Source organism: Podarcis bocagei (assembly GCF_964188305.1).
Source record: "Podarcis bocagei genome assembly, chromosome: 9".
Lineage (NCBI taxonomy): Eukaryota > Metazoa > Chordata > Lepidosauria > Squamata > Lacertidae > Podarcis > Podarcis bocagei.
In genome coordinates this window covers 70440147-70459186 of record NC_138134.1, presented here as the reverse complement: position 1 = coordinate 70459186, position 19040 = coordinate 70440147, and the positions used below count along the sequence as shown (strand labels likewise).

The following is a 19040-nucleotide window of genomic DNA, read 5'->3' as shown; positions in this document are numbered from 1 at the left end:
CTATTTATCTACTTGCACTCTGATGTGCTTTCGAACTGCTGGGTTGGCAGGAGCTGGGACGGAGCAACGGGAGCTCACCCCATCGTGGGGATTCGAACCGACCTTCTGATTGGCAAGTCCTAGGCTCTGTGGTTTAACCCACAGTGCCACCCGCGTCCCTTCTAATAATAGTTGGTAGTCTTAGCTAATAAGGCTGAAACTAGGAGCCTTAGTCATCAATGTGTGATCATCTTGAAGGATGGTGGAAAGAGAGAGTCTCCTCACAGGCAGAAGGAAATATAAAGGATTGTCTCTTTTGTTATAGAGTTCTCACCCAGAGGAAACAAAGGAAGTGACTGTGCACAGAGGGTTCTCTCTAGGAAGATCAAGAACTCTCTGTGTACTAGCGCTGTGCTTATCTAGCAAAACATGCATTTGTGATTTTGACAGCAAACCCCACATAAGCTCTAAAGCCTAATACATGTATGCTCATTCACAATTTGGGAACCACTAATTTTGATCATCTCTAGCTGCAAGATTCATCAGTTCCATGGCTTTATAAATCTACACTGAACACTCGGTTTTGATTAAGTGTTGTCCACGGCATTTTTCCTATCTGAAATATCAAATGACGAAATAAAACAGGTTTACAAATTCTGCCTGAAAGGTAACAAAATGAAATAACACTTCCACGATTACCGTGGCCATCAGATCCCTCCATAGTCTTTACAGTGGCCCTGGTTTGCTCCAGCTCAATCTGAGCGGACTTCAGTTGCACTCTCAGCTTGCCCACGGTGGTTTCCATCTCTTCGCTTTTATCTCGGTAGCTGCTCTTCATACTTTCCAGTTCATCTGCAAGGCACAAGACTCACAATGAAGTCACAGCGTTGCGTATCTCCAAACACATGTGAATGAAATAATAATAATAATAATAATAATAATAATAATAATAATAATAATAATTTATTTATATCCTGCCCTCCCCAGCTGAAGCTGGGCTCAGAAATGAACACAACATACATATCTCAGGGACCAGTTGGAGGAGAGCAGTATTTAAGGTTTTACATGGCAGCACCAAGTGTATGACAGAACTGGATTGAGGGTGGAATCAGAAATGGGTCAGTCACAGAGCAAATTGTAAGTGAGGATCCAAGGCAGACAGGTAGGAAGCAAGGAGGGAGGAGGAAGCTTCTAAAGCATGTAACACAGAACTGGGAATCCTCAGGTTTAGGGACCAAATCATAGAATTGCAGAGTTGGAAGGGACCGTGAGGGTCATCTAGTCCAACCTTCTGCGACACAGGAATATTTTGCCCAACATGGGGCTTGAACCCACAACCCTGAGATTAAGAGTCTCATGCTCTACCAACTGAGCTACGGTCCTCAGGAATCTCTCAGGCTAGAGGACAACAAACATGTTTACACCATGTGAATACACAAAGTAGGCAATGCTGTATAGAATCAGCTACAAAAACAGAGTCCTGTTTATATTGGAAATAAAATACCTGCATCAAATGAAGGAGATGGTGAAGCTGACATACAAAGCACTTTGTATGTATCCCTGCCTATAATTTTGAAGGAAAATGTAACCAATCCACTTTAAATTATTTGATTGCAATGGTTCAGCAGCCAGCAATTTTTAGAGGAACACGTGGAGTGTGCAAACTGAGCCTTCCACTGCAGGCCTCTACAGGTCTACTAAAAAGCAAGTCCCACTGAATTCAATGGAGCTTACTCCCCAAGTAGCTAGGTAAATGCCGTGCAATCCTAAACATTTCCTAAGCAATCCTAAGAACCTTGCCCCACAGCGCCACAAGGTAACGACCTTACAAAATAAAATGAAATAACACTTCCACGATTATCGTGGCCATCAGACCCCTCCATAGTCTTTACAGTGGCCCTGGTTTGCTCCAGCTCAATCTGAGCTTTAACTGAGCTATTATTATTCAGAACTTCCTGGTTTAATTTTTAAGTACAGCTCTCCACTGGGGCCATTTCAGAACAAGAAAAGTACTCCCAAGAGGGATGTGTGGGTTGGAGAAATCAATTAAAAATGATGGTATCTGCAGAACTCCATGATTTATAAAAGAAATATAGATATCTTTCCCCTCCTCTTCCTGGTCTATAAAGTAAACTGAAAATAACACAGCATAACGCAGAAGGGGAGTAGCCAGTGCAGGACCTCAAAACAGGTATTACAGGTGTGTAGCAGGGCTGGTACAAAGCTGCCTATGGGGCCAATGAATTTTAAGTTAATATATTCCCGGAGGGGAAAGATTCAGGCCTATTAACTGCATTAGCCTGGAGTTGGCACTGTCGAGAACCAGTGCCCCAAGACCTGGGACACCCCTGCCTCATTGTTTGTTCAGCAGAGCAGCGGAACTTTGATAGGCACGTGAATTCCAGCAAGACACAGAATGCAGGAAAAGTCTTTAGTAGAGGTTTACTAAGGCATAAATTGTATCTTTTTCTTGCCAGATCCCTAGCAAGGCAAAATTTAGCTCATGTAGAGCAAGTCCAGTTTCAGTAGAAAAAAAATACACCACACAAATATAAATGCAAAGATACAAGGAAAAACAGAATAGCAGCAGGAGAGAGAGAGAGAGAGAGAGAGAGAGAGAGAGAGAGTGTAACGGAGCACCCCGGGCAGACAATTGGTGTTTCTCAACCTGTGGGTCCCCAGATGTTGTTGGACTACAACTCCCATCATTCCTAGCCAGCATGACCAGTGGTCAGGGATGATGGGAGTTGTAGTCCAACAACATCTGGGGACCCGCAGGTTGAGAACCACTGGATAGTCTGTCTCCTTGAAGAACTGAGATAGCACAATAGGAGAGCAACATCTGTGCTTTCTCTGCCTTCGAGAAGGCAGGTCCTCTAGCACCTGAATAAACCAAGTCACTTCACTCCAAGCCACAAAAGACAAGACACCCTCCTGCATTCTTCTGTGAGCAACAGCGCTTCAGAGGTGAATCTGCCACTCTGGTGTGCTCTGCAGCTCCCCAGCTGGAGTCTGGATGCAGCAGGGGATGCCGTGGTGGGGCTGTGCTGCTAACCTGACCTACCTCTGGCTGAGTCACTGCTACACACCGCAGAGGGGAAGGACGAGGCAGCAGAGAGGTCAGCACAGTGCAAATGCACTGGCAGGGCCAATCCGGCCTTCCTGCTGGCGCGGACTGTTTGGTTGTGAAGGCAACCCAAAGAAAGATGAAGCAGGTGAAGTCTGGTGGTCCATACCTGCAAGCGTAGCGAGCTCAATGCGGCTGCTCTTTACTTCACTCATAAGCTCTTCTTTTTCCATGCTTACGTCTTTCAGTGCCCGGAGCCTCTCAGAGCTGGCGTTCATCAGTTTCACCTTCTCCAGCTCCATCTCGCTCAGCCTGGCCTCCAGCTCACGAACCTGGATGTCTTTCTTGTCCAGCAAAATCTAGATAAAACAAGCTAATTCTCCTTTATGCTCCTTGACTAAACGTGCTAGCCCATTTGACCTTCACAGGGCTAGCCTAAATAAGGAGGAGGGGACACAACTTCTGCAAAACTTCCCTCCATAGCTGGTCACCTGGAAAGCAATTCTTACTTGCCACAGGTGACTAGAAAATGGTAATTTCTAAGCTTGAGAACAGAATGGGAAAAGACACACCACTTTGACAGCAGGGTGCTGATGGCACAGTCTTTGTCTGAATGACAAGTTGCTCAAGACTGAGACGACAGATGAGAGTTAAGAGTCTTTGTATGGCCAGGGCTATACTCATGGGCCTACTGCATTACCTGACCACTGATGACCTAGTAGTTGCAATAGCATCCTCAGGCCATCTGCAGTGATGGTGCCCAAGGGCAGCAGAGAGCTGGCCAGCAGTTCCTTCTGGAAAACTGCCACAGAAGTGCAAAGAGTAAGCTGCTTGACTCTGGCTGCCCAGGCCCCTGATTCAAGACCCCCTCAACCTTGCAGACAATGGATTCATCCAGATACACAACTATATTTTTAGATGATTGAAATGAGCAAAATCAGCTGTGGGAAGGGCCAGTTTGACCCATACACTAAGAAAGCATTCGTCAACCTGCTGGCCTCTAAATGCTTTGCACTACAAGTGACATCTGCCCCAGCCACCACAGCAGTACTGGCTGGGGCTGATGGGAGTTGAAGCCCAAAACATTTGGAGGGCACCATGTTAGTGAAGGCTGCACTAAAGACATTGAACAGTATGAAATATATGAAATATGCACTCTCTGCAAAACCAAATAAACAGAAATCTTATAAATCTCTGAAAGTAACAAAATATGCACTCTTGATGGATTCTCTTAAAAACATAGAACCAAATAAACATAAGTCTCATATAGGTCTCTGGAAGTCTTTGTAGACTATGCAAGTCTCTGAAAGAAGCAATGGGTCAGATTGTTATCTGGTGAAAACAAGCCGTAAAGCTTTGTTTTATGACGTCCAACACTGCCGAAGTGGTCCGCAAACAGACGCAGTGAACAGCGATTCCGGATATACCCACTGTTTTGTGGAATTCTTCTTCAGCACAGCAGAAGGATACAGAAATGCTTCATAAACCCATCTTTATGGTAAATGGAATTGTATGGTTACATAACTTTATGACCACTGCTCCATAGCAATTGTTCTATGTTTTCAAGAGAATCCATCAAGAGTGCATATTTTGTGGCTTTCGGAGATTTACAAGATTTCTGTTTATTTGGTTTTGCAGAGAGTGCATATTTCATATATTTCATACTGTTCAATGTTCTGTATAGATTATATAAAGAGTTTACATTGACATTACATTGTTGTACTTGGTCATCATGTTGCCTTGGATATTACTGATAATTGTTTGCAACATAGGAGGTTAATTGTTTGCACTAAAGACATGTCATACGAACTGCCTTCCTGGACCAGATCAATGTGCATTTAGTCAAGCATTCTGTTTAAAGCTAGCTCTTCTGGTCTAGTTTTCTGACCGAGAATTCCCATGACCAAAAGAAAAGCTTTATCTTTTTAAAAAAGTACCAACACTTCCCCACACACAGCGAAACATGCACACCTTAAGCTCATGGAGTTCCATTTTCTTGTCGTTGACTTCTTTCGCGAGCTGGCATTTTTCCATCTCCATCGACCCAGCCGTCCGACTGTGCTGGCCCACGATCTGAGTCATGTTCTCGACTTGCTTCCGCAGGATCTCAATCACCTTCTCCTTCTCCACCACCTGCAGCCTCAGGGCGTCGCAATCCGAGCGCACGCTCCGCATGTGGTCGCTCTCGCTCTTCAACACCTGGAGCTCCTGCAGCTTCCCGTCCACGCGCCCGCGCAGCTTCTGGATTTCCTCGTTGGTCGCCTCGATCACCTTCTCCTTCTCCTGCAGGCACGAGGTCAGCTCTGCCACGTGCTTCTCTGCTGCGTCCAAGCTCACCTTCTTCTCCGTCAGCTCTTCCACGACTTTGCGGAGCATCTCTTTGGTGGACTCTTGCTGGGAGGCCATGGACGCCAACCTCTCGATGCTTTCGTTCTTTTCCTTAATTGCAGACATCTGGTGGGGACAAAGGTTCCATATGTTTTCATTGTACCAAGGGAGGTTATTACAATTTTGACTGCCCGGGGTGAGACTGGGGAGGCACGGGGGCTGAAGTGTATGTGGGGTCAAGTCAGTAGCCTCCCCCTCTCCCACAGAGCCTCAGAGCAGAGGGGTGGGCTTAATGCTTTTGTCCACTTTCTCCTCCAGTGAACCTTTCCCCTAGGCACCTGTGCAGGATTTCCTCATCACCCTGTCATTCCCGCCATCTCTTTCTTGCTTGCCTATTCTCAGCCACTTCTTCCCTTTGCATAAGACAGTGTCTAGCAAGTTTTGGATATCTGGTAGCCACATTCATTCTTTACGGCAAAACCTGGTTTTGTGGATGGAAACCATGTTTGGGGAAAAATATATCTTGTGATACTTCTAGAGGGCCAGAGGCTCCCTCTCCTTGCCACCTCCGTGGCATTTAACACCCACCAAGCTCTCTGCTCTGAGCCACCCCTCTTGCCACCCCGAAAGACCTTCCCGCACAGCAGCGCATGAAATATTAGGCCGCAAAGAATTCAAAAAAGGTTTTAATCTTAAATAAGCTTCCAAAAGAGAGGAAGCTCTCTTAAACAGTGCATCAACTTGGCTTCCTCCTTTACTTATCACATTTGTCTCCTGTCTTTCCTCCATGGCTCTCAAGGCAGTGTATATAGCTCTCTCCACGACTTCTCAGAGAGATCAATGGGGCCAAAATGAGCCTTGTGGGGATTTGAACCTGCCTATATCCTTGATCCTAGTCGGTCAGCATGCTGACAATTGCATTCACAACACACTTGGAAGGCATCATTCAGGCTGGGTTAAGCAGACGCTGCCCCACTGCTATTTTTCATAACTTCTCTTCACAAGCATTAAAATAAATTATTTCATCCGAGATGACCAGGGCCGTGGTACTTACTGTACCTCCTGGTACAACTGCTCAGTGCCTCAATTTTTCCTGCAGTTGCAGCCCCACTAGGGTCTTTGCTTTAACTCCAAAAGCAATCATGCCACCTGCAGGCCAGTTGAAGAAATACCCATAGATTGCCCACAACTGAAGCCCCAATGTCAGGGATGGAGGAAGGGGGGTGCAGTAGGGGTGGTCCGTCCCGGGTGTCACCACCGAGGGGCGGTGGTGCCAAAATGCCAGGCAGCACTCACCACGGGGCCTGCAGCGCACCCGAGCCACTGGGAAACATGGTAGCTTGGGCACGCACAGGCTCCGTGCTGCCTAAACAGTCCGCCCAGTGCCCCAGTTGTAGGACGGCTGAGTAGGAGGAGGCAGCCAGACTCTGGAGGCCCCGTGGTACACCACGCCCCTATGGGTGGCTCGCCACACCCCTGGGCACTCCGCCCCAGGCGTCTGAGCGGCTTCCTCCGCCGCTGCCCAACGTAAACCCCTGCAGGCATAATAATAATAATAATAATTTTTTATTTATACCCCACCCTTCCCAGTTCAAAAACAAATTTAAAACAGTTAATTAACGCAACAAAAAACAGCATAAAACAACAGTATAAAACGTGAATAACAATAAATTCAGAATTCAAAAATCAATTTAGGGGGGAAATCCATCTAATAAACATTAGATGATCACCAGGGCTAGCTGGCTAAATTAGTCCTATTTGGGCCAGTGTGGAGACCAGGGGAGAATTAGCTGTGGGATCCCAGAGCGGGTAATCTTCATAAAAAGGGGAAAGGGAGGGAAGGAAGGGGAATAAAAGATCAGGCTAAGTTCAAGTTGAAAGCCAGGCGGAATAGCTCTGTCTTACAGGCCCTGCGGAAGGAAGTTAAAACCTGCAGGGCCCTGGTCTCATGGGACAGAGCATTCCACCAGGTTGGAGCCATCACTGAGAAGGCCCTGGCCCTGGTGGAGGATAATCTGACTTCCTTAGGGCCCGGGACCTCTAAGCTATGGTCATTCATGGACCTTAAGGTCCTCTGCGGGGCATACCAGGAGAGGCGGTCCCATAAATATGAAGGCCCTAAGCCACAAGGCACAAGAGTGAAGCACACCTCCAGCTTCAATTGAAGGGGTTAGCAGCATCACCTGGCTATCAGGAACCTGCAAAACACTGCTATACAATCTGCAGTATGGATATTTCCCTTTGGCTTGGGAGCGTTTGCATTGTTCCTGGCTTGGGCCACCTTTCCTGACCTGACGTTCCATCTGCCCCTGGGACTCCATCTTCATGGACGACACGATGGACTCCATACGCTGCAGTTCCATGTTTTTGTTGTCCAGCTCCCTCCGCAAGTGGTCAATGGTGATGCTGCTGCCGGTGTCCCGATCCCAGAGCCGCTTGTTCTGCTCTTTTTCCAGATTCAGCTCCATATCTTTCTTATGAAGCTCACTCTGAAAGGCGGGGCGTTTCCCAAGCATTAAATAAAGCTTTAAAAAGTATTCCATGGGTCTAGTTGGCAGCCATTACAATAGGCTGTAGAAGAGGAGAGGAGGGACGTGGCATCACAATTAGCACTGCTGGGAAATCAGGCTCCTACTTTCCTCCCTCCATCTGGCAGCAGCCTTTCTGGCAGGGTGCAGCAGAGGAGAGAGGAGAAGGGATGCCAGATCACTCCATCTAGGGTTGCCATACATCCAAAATATTTTGGACATACAGCAGCCGGGATTCCAGGATTCGGCTGTCAGAAACAGTGCCTAGGTGGAAATTGCAAAAATTTCCCAAGAAAGAGAGAACTTTTGTGTCCAGATTTTCACTTTTTGAAATATGGCAACCCCAAGTCTCGATCGACACAGCTGGTCCTTATGAGAATTTGTAACCAAGGACAGAGTTTTGCTTAATTACTTATTTATTAACAACCATTTCTTCCTCCCACCCAATCCATTTTCCTGTTTCGTTGTGTCTTCTTAGGTTGTAAAACTCTGAGGACAGGAACTGCTTTTTGCTTGTTTGTTTCAATTATTTGTTAAGTCACTTTTGGAGCCCTTTTTGAAGGAAGAGTGCGATCATTATTATTTCTGACGATATTTTCTTTTAAATTATTTGAGAAAAATAATAATAAATGACTAATCCTGCAGGGCAGACCTAGGTGAGTGACTCATTTGTGTAAGCTAAATGCACAATGAACTCCAGCTCAAATGAAACATAGGGTATGATTTCCAGTATCCAAAGTATCGGGAGAGAGAAGAGAGAGAGAACATGCAAAAGGTACACTGGCTCTCTGGCAGGCAGACATCGGCTAGCTATTAACACCTGAAATGTCATCCTTGATTTGGGCTAAAGGCCAACATATATTCTTCCCTTAAAATGTTTCTCCACCCCCAAAGTAAGGCTGTAATCTGAAGACGAGATGGAGCCTAAGAAGTTTCCTATTACTTTCCATCTGTGCTCCCCCCACCATGATGAAAAGAGCCACCCCAAGCTCCCTTTCCCTAATGAGTGGGAAAGCAAGTTGGAAAAGCTGGGGCAGGGGTGTTCGGGGGGGGGGGATGGCATCTTCCCCTTCACCACCACTCCTTGCTTGCTGCCAGGTGCTATGGTGGTTGCTCGAGAGCAAACAAGCAAAACTTCGACCTGTCTTTTCCAGCTTTATTGTTAGTGCAACTATTTACGGTGAAGAGCGTCGCAAGTTCATGTCTGGCTCAGTCGCTAGCAGAATCTGGGAGTGGGCAGTCCTTGTACCTCCCCTAGCATAACGATGGCGTGACCCCCAACCTTCTCCTCCCTTCCCTGCGCCTAAACCTACTGCGCAGAGTGGGCGCTGGCAAAGGGGTACTTCTCTCCTCTCCGGCTTGCTCAGGCTCGGTGTTGAGGCTCTCCCTAGCATCCCCTGGCCCCACCACCTTCTCTCCACCACTGGAGGTGGGGCTTCCCTCCTCATCAGAGGAGGAACTGCTTCGCAAGATTTTCGGAGGTTCCCTATAACACAACTGCCCTTCCAACTCTCGCCTTTGAGCTGATGGCAGTTCCCTGACACTTAGTCTTTTACTTATGGCTGGTGCACCCAACTCACAATGAAATGATTCCTGTCCTAAATGAAGCTAACAATTCAGACTTCTCATGAATCCTGTTATGTGGGGGTTGTGTGATACGTCAACAGCATTCCTCAGACTATGCCTGTGTGATGTTCTTTTACATGCAGCTAAAGAACCCTCTCCAGCACCATTTTCCAATGATCTGTGCTAACTGTTCAACTTTCTCAAAGAATTTTCCGATGTGTGTTTTCCTTTTTTAATGTAAAGGTACCCCTGACCATTAGGTCCAGTCACAGACGACTCTGGGGTTGCACGCTCATCTCGCTCTATAGGCCGAGGGAGCCGGTGTTTGTCTGCAGACAGCTTTCGGGTCATGTGGCCAGCATGACTAAGCCGCTTCTGGGGAACCAGAGCAGCACACGAAAACGCCATTTACCTTCCCGCCAGAGCGGTAGCTATTTATTTACTTGCACTTGACGTGCTTTCGAACTGCTAGGTGGGCAGGAGCTGGGACCGAGCAACGGGAGCTCAGCCCGCCGTGGGGATTCGAACCACCGACCTTCTGATCGGGAAGCCCTAGGCTCTGTGGTTTAGACCACAGCGCCACCCGCGTCCCTTTTTTTCATGTAGCGGAGGGTTTATGTAGCATGCAGATTAAAGCTGGCTCTTCATTACAAGCTCTGGTGTCCCCCCGTTTCACACAAAGGATTGGAATTAGATTTACTTACGTAGCTGGACTGTTAAAGTGATTTACAAAAAGCAAACTTTATGGAAGTGATTCAGTCTCAGATGCCTACCACCAACTGCTGAACCTGATCGTCCAAGTTTCCAGTTTCCTGGCTATACTGGTCCCTTTCATTTTGAGCCTCCGCCATCTCAGAATGAACCAAATGCAGCTGTTTCTCCAGCTCTTCTATCTAAGATATTAACACAAAGACACACAAAACAGTCTTACAGTAGATTTCTACGAGGAAGAAAGGGGTAGCATGTCTGCTGTGATCCAATTTCTGCAACAGGACAAACGTGGTACCACAGAATGAGGTACTAGGAGCAGAACTCGGCTTCCTGGGAACCTTAGCTCTCCTTTCTGTTTAAACAAAAGCTTTTTCTAGCCTGCAGTTTTGAAGGCACATTTGACAGTATATGGAATGTGCCTCCTGAATTGTCAGGAATCCAAAAGGTGCCTGGGTGGATATTTGCAGTGCTCGGGAACCGGCCTTCAGGATCCTACAGAGCAACTAGCTGCTTCTGATTAGCAAAAACTAGAATCATTCAAAGTACCGGTAATTAAAACTGTCCAACCAATAAATAGTGCAAAGCAAGACATAATGCAAGTCTGGTAGGTTTGCAAAGTTGACACTGCTTTCAGAATTCTCTTTTCCTCCTCAACGCATAATTTGGATTGCCTGCTTGAATCTTTTTGGTTGATTGAACACCCTCTTAGTTGGTGGAGGTAGAAAGCTAGTCCTGTTATTAGTTTTCACTATGGCTGCTAAAACAACATCTGATATTAATCTGGAAGTGGACTAGGCTGTTAAGATATTAACAGAATACTTCCAAATATTTGTTTGGAAAACTGGCACAATTCACAGATCAATCAAATCTCAGCACAACTTCACCTGTGTTCTTGACCAACACCCATTCATTGCAAGAATACATGTGCTTAGTGATTCACTTCCGTGATCAATACATGAAAAAGTAAATGAAAGGCATGTGGAACTCAATAAAGCACGTACTGCATCACTTTACAAAAAAACCCTCTTGATATCCACTGTCATGTCACCTTGATCAGCCTACCTGTTATTTGATTTCTTAGACTTTTCTATATAAGAGAAAACATCATTCATTTGTAACTTGGAAGAAGGAACCTGCCCAGCCCAATGTGACTTGTAACCTAAGCTGCAGTTGGGAATGGAAGTCAAATGACTATGTGTGAATTATTGCCTCTAAATTTTAAAAGACAAAATTACAGTGGTACCTTGGTTCTCGAACTTAATCCGTTCCGGGAGCCTGTTCAAAAACCAAGGCTGCAGGAGCTTCCTGGACTCAATCAGAAGCCATGGAAGCCATGTCGGATGTTTGGCTTCCAAAAAACGTTCACAAACCGGAACACTTACTTCCGGGTTTGTGGCGTTCGGGAGCCGATTTGTTTGACAACTAAGCCGTTCAGGAACCAAGGTACCATTGTATAACCATCCTCTAAGCAATCATTGTCTAAGGCCCTTCTCTGTGTTCCTCCACTGTGAGAAGTCTGGAGATCAGAAACATGAGGACAATTTTTTTCTGTGGTGGCTCGCTGCTTGTGAAATGATCTCCCAAAGGATATTCATCTTTTCTGTGGTGGCTCGCTGCTTGTGAAATGATCTCCCAAAGGGTATTCACCTGGTGCCTTTGTTATGTATCTTTAGGAGCCAGGCAAAACATTCCTCTTCATCCAGGCCTTTGATTAACTAAATAATCCATGGCCTTTTAAACTGGGAGAGGTTTTTTTTTATTTTGTTTACAGTGGTACCTCGGGTTACATACGCTTCAGGTTACAGACTCTGCTAACCCAGAAATAGTACCTTGGGTTAAGAACTTTGCTTCAGGATGAGAACAGAAATCGTGCTCTGGCGGCGCGACGGCAGCAGGAGACCCCATTAGCTAAAGTGGTGCTTCAGGTTAAGAACAGTTTCAGGTTCAGACCAGACCTCCGGAACGAATTAAGTACCTAACCCGAGGTACCACTGTCATGTCAAAGGGGTCTTAAAAACCACTCTGTTGCTGGGTAATACCTTTTTTAAAAAAACAGATACTGCATTGCTACTGATTTTTATTTTCTCCTCTTCACTACCCTAAAATACTATGATGACTACTACTACTACTACTACTAATTTTAATGTTTATATCCTGCACATCTGGCTGGGTTTCCCCAGCCATTCTGGGCAGCTTACAACATATGTAAAAACATAATAAAAACATCAATCCTTATAAAACTTCCTGAAACAGGACTGCCTTCAGGACTGTCTTCTAAAAGTCAAATAGTTATTTATTTCCTTGAGATCTGAAGGGAGGGCATTCCATAGGGAGAGCGCCACTACCAAGAAAACCCTTTGCCTGGTTCCCTGTAACTTTGCTTCTCGCAGTGAGGGAACCAGCAGAAGACCTGAGAAGGCTGAGCGATGGGGGTGGAGACGCTCCTTCAGGTATACTGGGTCGAGGCCATTTAGGGCTTTAAAGGTCAGCACCAACACTTTGAATTGTGCTCGGAAATGTACTGGGAGCCAGTGAAGATCCTTTAGGACTGGTGTTATATTGCCCCGGCAGATAATACTAAATGCATTACATTCACGATCACAGAACACATACACAGAATTTAATTGCAAGTGTCTCCCCAACATCATTTTGCAACCCACCTTGTCCTGAGACATCCTTCTTGATTCTCGGAGCTCAGAACGCAGTGAGGACACAGTGCTTTCCAGCTGACTGATCTGTCGCATGTACAATGAGTTCTGGTTTTTTGCTTGCTCTCTAAAAAATATAGTAGAAGAAAGAGAGAAAGTGAACAACCTGAAACCAATGTGAAAGTGCGACATGTACAGAGATGATGGTGCAGACATAAAGCCACGACCCTGAGATTAAGAGCCCCATGCTCTACCAACAGAGCTATCCCAGCTCCCAAGCCCTTCAGAAATGGAATACGTAAAACAGACTTATAACTACAGTACACCTGCAATGGCTTACTACTGGGCGATAAAATACAGTATTGTTTACCGCTTTTAATATTTGATGAATTATTGTATTTTAATATTTTGCTGGAAGCCGCCCAGAGTGGCTGGGGAAACCCAGCCAGATGGGTGGGGTATAAATAATAAATTTATTATTATTATTGATTAATTAAGGGACGCGGGTGGCGCTGTGGGTAAAACCTCAGTGCCTAGGACTTGCCGATCGCATGGTCAGCGGTTCAAATCCCCACGGCGGGGTGAGCTCCCGTCTTTCGGTCCCAGCTCCTGCCCACCTAGCAGTTCGAAAGCACCCCTAAGTGCAAGTAGATAAATAGGAGGAAGGTAGCAGGAAGGTAAATGGCGTTTCCGTGTGCTGTGCTGGTGCTGGCTTGCCAGAGCAGCTTCGTCACGCTGGCCACATGACCCGGAAGTGTCTCCAGACAGCACTGGCCCCCGGCCTCTTAAGTGAGATGGGCGCACAACCCTAGTGTTGGACACAACTGGCCCGTAACGGCAGGGGTACCTTTACCTTTGCTATTGATTAATTATCCTATTTCCAATAGTTTTTATTGCTATTCTGCAAGCTGTGCCTTCCAAAAATATGATATTGCACACTGAATTGGATCTTCACAGATGTGTGAAAAATCCGAAGAGAGTTTTTGCTTAACCGAGGTTCAATTCAGCGGGTAAGATCAGTTTTTGGCATGACACAGCCACGGAACAATGAAAAAAGTTATTGGACCTGGGGGAATTAATTCATACACAATACAATACATTCAAAATATGGGTGAAGCAAAAATGTGAATGGGCCCTAAATTTGCTGCAGCTATGGTCTACTACACATTCTTACTGTGTCACTAGAATTTCTTTTCTACTTAAATTTATACTGCATTACACTGGGAAAGCAGGTGGGCAGGGGTCCTATCCAGCTTTCTTCCACCCCAGAATTCTCACCCTAGAAGGTTTAATGAATCCTAAGAGAAATCTAGTAAACAATCAGTGTCCTGTATTGGTATAATCAAGGGTTTCTGTATATTGAGCAGACAGTGTTTGCTTGCAATACTCTTCAGTGATGTGCTTGCAGAACAGCATTACTGAGACACTTACTGGATGATCTCCAGCTGGCTTTCGATGTTGCTTGCATGGCTGCGAGAGCTGTTCAGCTTTTCGTTCAGAGCTTCCAGTTCCTGTTCATGTGCACTTATCAGTCTCTCAACGCTGTTATTAAAAATAAAAAAATAAAAACAACAGAGATGCAATAGTAAGACATCAGTGATGTATCTGTAGAGAAGACAGTGTCAAAAATAGAGGGCTTTTCCAACACTTCACTTTCTCTCATTGCTTCCCACTGCCCCCCAGAGAAAAATTTGTTCCACTGCTAAAGAATGGGTTTTCCCTTGGAAGGGAACAAGGCAAGGGGAAAATTGCTCAGACTTATGCCTAAAAAGGGTGTGTGAAGCAGAAAACCTCTCAAACTCATGCCTTCTAGGCACAGCACAAGAAGAAGTGTGGGCAAGCCCTCAGTCATGCTTTAGAGTGATAAAGACACAATTTAGGATGAAGCAATGCAGATAGCAGGTGGCTTGATTTCTAATGTCTCTGGGATCGTACATTCTTGTAGGGAAAAGTAAAGCTCTGTGTTCGGGGACAATCTGGGCTGGGTACACACCTCACATCTTTTCCCCAAATAATCCTGGGAACTGAAGTTTGTTAAGTGTTACGGGGTCCTCGCTGCGGGAGCCTATTCACCCAGTGCTATACCAGCTGCACTGGCTCCTGGTGGAGTACAGGATCAGGTTTAAGGTGCTGGTTTTAACCTTTAAAGCCCTATACCTCATACCTACGGGACCGCCTCTCCTGGTATGTCCCATGGAAGACCTTACGGTCTTCAAACAAAAATATCTTGGAGATCCCGGGCCACAGAGAGGTTAGGCTGGCCTCAACCAGAGCCAGGGCTTTTTCGGCTGTGGCTCCAATCTGGTGGAATGCTCTGTCACAAGAGACTAGGGATTTGACATCTTTCCACAGGGTCTGCAAGACAGAGCTGTTCCACCAGGCCTTTGGCCAGGGCACAGCCTGACCCCCTCCTTTGACAATCCTCACAGAACTCTAGCCCAATGGTTGCCATTAATCTGATTTGAACTGATTTTATAATGAAATGATTTTAGAATGTTGTATCATTTTACTGCTGTTAGCCGCTCTGAACTCGGCTCCAGCTGGGGAGGGCGGGATATAAATAAATTATTATTATTATTATTATTATTATTATTATTATTATTATTATTAGGATAGCAGCTCTGTGAGGGGTAAACTACCGTTCCCAAGATTCTGCACATAGCCCAGTCCCCATTTATCCCTGATGGGAGTTCAGCCATCATGTTTCGCTAGACAAGCACAGGGATAGTACAGAGAGGGTTCTTAAACTTCCAAAGAAGACCCTCTGTGTGTCCACTTCCCCTGACTCCTCTGGGCAGGAATTATGTAGCAAAGGAGATAATATTTCATACTTCCTCCTGCCTCTGAGTTACTCTCTTCCATCATGCTTTCAAGCTAAGCAAACATGTTTTGCTGAAGCTCCTGGTTTCAGACAAGTTACTGAGACTACCAACTTTTATTTTACTGTAACTTGGAAGTAGCTTTCCGCATACTATTTTGCTGTATTTCCTGCCTGCATTGAAATGTAAGTAAACCATAGATGTTAACTTTTCCCCTTTTTTAAGGGAAATTCCCTTATTCTGAATAGGATTCCTCGCAAGAAAAGGGAAAAGTTGACAGCTATGAAGTAAACCATTTTTTGTTTTATCTTACTAAAAACTTGTGGTTCCTTCTCTGCAACAGGGGTGAAGAGAGGAGGTCAGCAGACCGCAAATAAAAGGGATTAAAAGGTGAAATAGCCTAATTCCTAAGCTTTAGTAAGATGCAAAAACATAGAAGTGTTTGCTAAAAAGAACTCTCAGCCTGCTTTTTTGTCTTTCTCTTACACACAGGATAGGAGGTTTTAATCTTAATCTACAGATTCAATCCTCAATTCATCTCCTACAAAGGGGCAACATAGAAGGCTGGAAGTTTCCATCTCTGCTACTCACCTTTCCATTTATCACTGGTAAGGCAGTGGGAAGGAGTAGTAGCAGTGAGGGAGCACCTATTTCCCAAGCCAACCTCGTCTCAACTGACAACCATCTGCAGATCCAGCTTCTCTAACTCAAGATTGGATGTCCAGTGAGGTGGGAAAAGAAATGGGAACTCTCCCTGCCTATGAAACTGGATGGGCTTTTAACTATTTACTGATTTATTAGATTTCTATCTCACCTTTCTTCTGAGAGTTCAAGGTGGCAGCATATTTTGACAAATGTAGTCATTTTCTGTTCTTTGTTCTACATTTTAGTCTTATGAATTATTTTCTAAACAAATATAGAGGAAGAAGATAAGAGCAGAGTGTACCTCTCTTGTTGCTGTTGAAGCAAAGCTTCAGTTTTGCACTGTGATTCTCTCCTCACCATGTCCACTTGCTCTTCCATCTGTTATTAATAAACAGTCATGATTCACAACCAAGTGAGCAATTAGCCTTACCTAAACGTATCTCATGAAAGACATTACAGCGACCTATTTACAGAACACAAGCATTAAGGGGGATAGTGAAGTTTGTTGATTCAGCACTCCTATGTTTAGACTGATAAGGATCACATGGTGGTTTATCATTAACATGCAATCAGTGCTGTGTATTTTGAAGAACTCAAGCTGCATCTGTGGTGGGGTGGGAGGTGTATGGAGTGTCAGGAGAGGGCTAGTACCTCTGGTGGGGGACACATTGTGCTCCTTCTGGGGTAGTTTGTCCACCTTTGGTCCCCACCTGGCACTTAGCTCTCACCTGGGGCTCCTGGAAGCTGTCACCATGCAAAAGCAGCCACACCCCAGGGAATAGTTTTGATTGGCCGGCTAAACCAGGCGAGGGTAGCTGATGGGTCTCAAACCCTCATCAAGATAGGGACTTCTCCTGCATGCGAAGACAGGCTCTGGCGGATTGAGCAGATGAGACCAATAGTAGGTAGAACAGTGGAGAAGGTGGTTTCTGCACATGCTGTGGAGCGGGGGTCAGCAAACGTTTTCAGCAGGGGGCTGGTCCACTGTCCCTCAGACATTGTGGGGGGCAGGACTATATTTTGGAAAAAACTAATGAACGGATTCCTATGCCCCACAAATAATCCAGAGATGCATTTTAAATAAAAGCACACATTCTACTCATGTAAAAACACGCTGATTCCTGGACTGTCCTGGATTTAGAAGACGATTGGGCCGGATCCGGCCCTGGGCCTTAGTTTGCCTACCCATGCTGTAGAGCAGCGGTTCTCAACCTGTGGGTCCCCAGATGTTGTTGGACTACAACTCCCATCATCCCTGAGCTCTGGCCTTGCTAGGTAGGGGTGATGGGAGTTGTAGTTCAACAACATCTGGGGACCCACAGGTTGAGAAAGGCTGCTGTAGAGGGAAGTGAGGGCATATGGGGCTTGTCAGCTTCTAATGCCTGGCAGGATATCTTTGGGAGAAGAAAAGGCTAAGGAATAAACCCTACACAAATCCAGAGTCGAGTCCCTAAGACAGCTGAATGGCGTCTTGTATGCCTCTTTCTGCTAACTCCTGCAGTCAAGCTGGTGCCAAACGTATTGTTCTGCTTTCCTTTGGACCACATCAGCAAGGCAGGGGCTGGTCTTGTTGACTCATCAGCCCAGGACCTCCATACACACTGCCCAGGCTTGTACCCTGGGGAATTCACATCGGTGCTAACTTTACCCTCAGAGTCGCACTCCATTGTCTCTCGAGACAGAAGGATGCAAACAACAGCAACATCTGCACAAGATAAGCTTGTGTTATTGCTCCCATGGTTGCTTATTCCAAGGGACTTGCCAGAGCCTAGTAGCTGAAAGAAGAAAATGCCTCTACTTTGCTCTTTCTCCACCTGACACAGACTTCAACAACTGTCCTGTATGTGCTCCACAATTCACCGCAGTGTCATCTTAATTGCCAGGCCTGTGACCACAGGAAGGGGAAGAGATTGCTGTGGTTCAGAGGTTTCAACACTCATCCTATAGAAGTATGAGATTGGCTGCAGCCTTTCACAGCTGTGTGCTTTCCAGATGTTTTGGTGAACGAACTCCTGCCAGGCCCAGCCAGCATGGCCTATGGCCTGGGATGAACTGTGGTCCAAAGCATGTGGACGTTTTGGACCAGAGACTAGGGAAGGCTGAAGTAAGCAGCATAACACCATGAGTATGAATGAGCCTAGTTGACTCCTCAGAGAGGCAATGGGTCTTCCAAGGTCTCAGGCTCTTTCCCAGCTCTGCTACCCAAGGTTCTCCAAATGGAGGTGCTAGTGATTCAAACTGGGACCTTTTGCATGCTGGGCTGGAAAAACCAACCTGATCCTGACCCCCTTTGGGTGAGACATTTTCCTCTATAGTTTGGAACCAGACTGCTAAGGCATAGGTCCAGGGGTTTGCAGGTGTCGTTGATCAGTTGATTGGCAGCACCTGCAATCCAGCTTTCAGCAAGGAGGCGTGACTATACCTGTCCTACACCTGATGTCCCTTTGTCTTAAGAGACTGATGCCATTTGGACTGGGGGGTCTGCAGCCATTTGCCATCCAGGCCAAAATGTATTCTCATACCCCACTGAACTATTAATTATGAGAGTTTCCCATGGCCTCTGATAATGAGAGTTTCCCATGGCCTTTGGATCCCAATAAACCATGATGAGGCATTCGGACTGGAAACTGGATCATTTTGGAGGCACTCCAACCAAAGCAAATGAAGTTGGCTGCAGACAGGGAAAGGAGGAGCACCCTAGGAGGATGTACAAAACTCCAGCAGAAGAAAAGGAAGCGGTTCAAAGTCT

The 19040-nt window shown here is 45.9% G+C and overlaps 1 protein-coding gene across 6 annotated transcripts in view; it reads right to left on the bottom strand.

Moving 5' to 3' along the window:
• Positions 1 to 19040, bottom strand: part of CCDC158 (coiled-coil domain containing 158) — a 50924-nt gene that overhangs the window by 18877 nt on the left and 13007 nt on the right. For 5 of the 6 annotated variants that reach the window (XM_081206913.1, XM_081206914.1, XM_081206917.1 and 2 more), the window contains 8 exons: positions 16593 to 16669; positions 14259 to 14369; positions 12840 to 12954; positions 10242 to 10361; positions 7666 to 7863; positions 5018 to 5500; positions 3216 to 3405; positions 673 to 831 (listed from right to left, as the gene is read on the bottom strand). In XM_081206913.1, coding sequence (XP_081063039.1) covers positions 673 to 831; positions 3216 to 3405; positions 5018 to 5500; positions 7666 to 7863; positions 10242 to 10361; positions 12840 to 12954; positions 14259 to 14369; positions 16593 to 16669 — 1453 coding nt within the window. The remainder of the gene's footprint in view (positions 1 to 672; positions 832 to 3215; positions 3406 to 5017; positions 5501 to 7665; positions 7864 to 10241; positions 10362 to 12839; positions 12955 to 14258; positions 14370 to 16592; positions 16670 to 19040) is intronic. The other variant, XM_081206918.1, reaches the window with a different exon arrangement.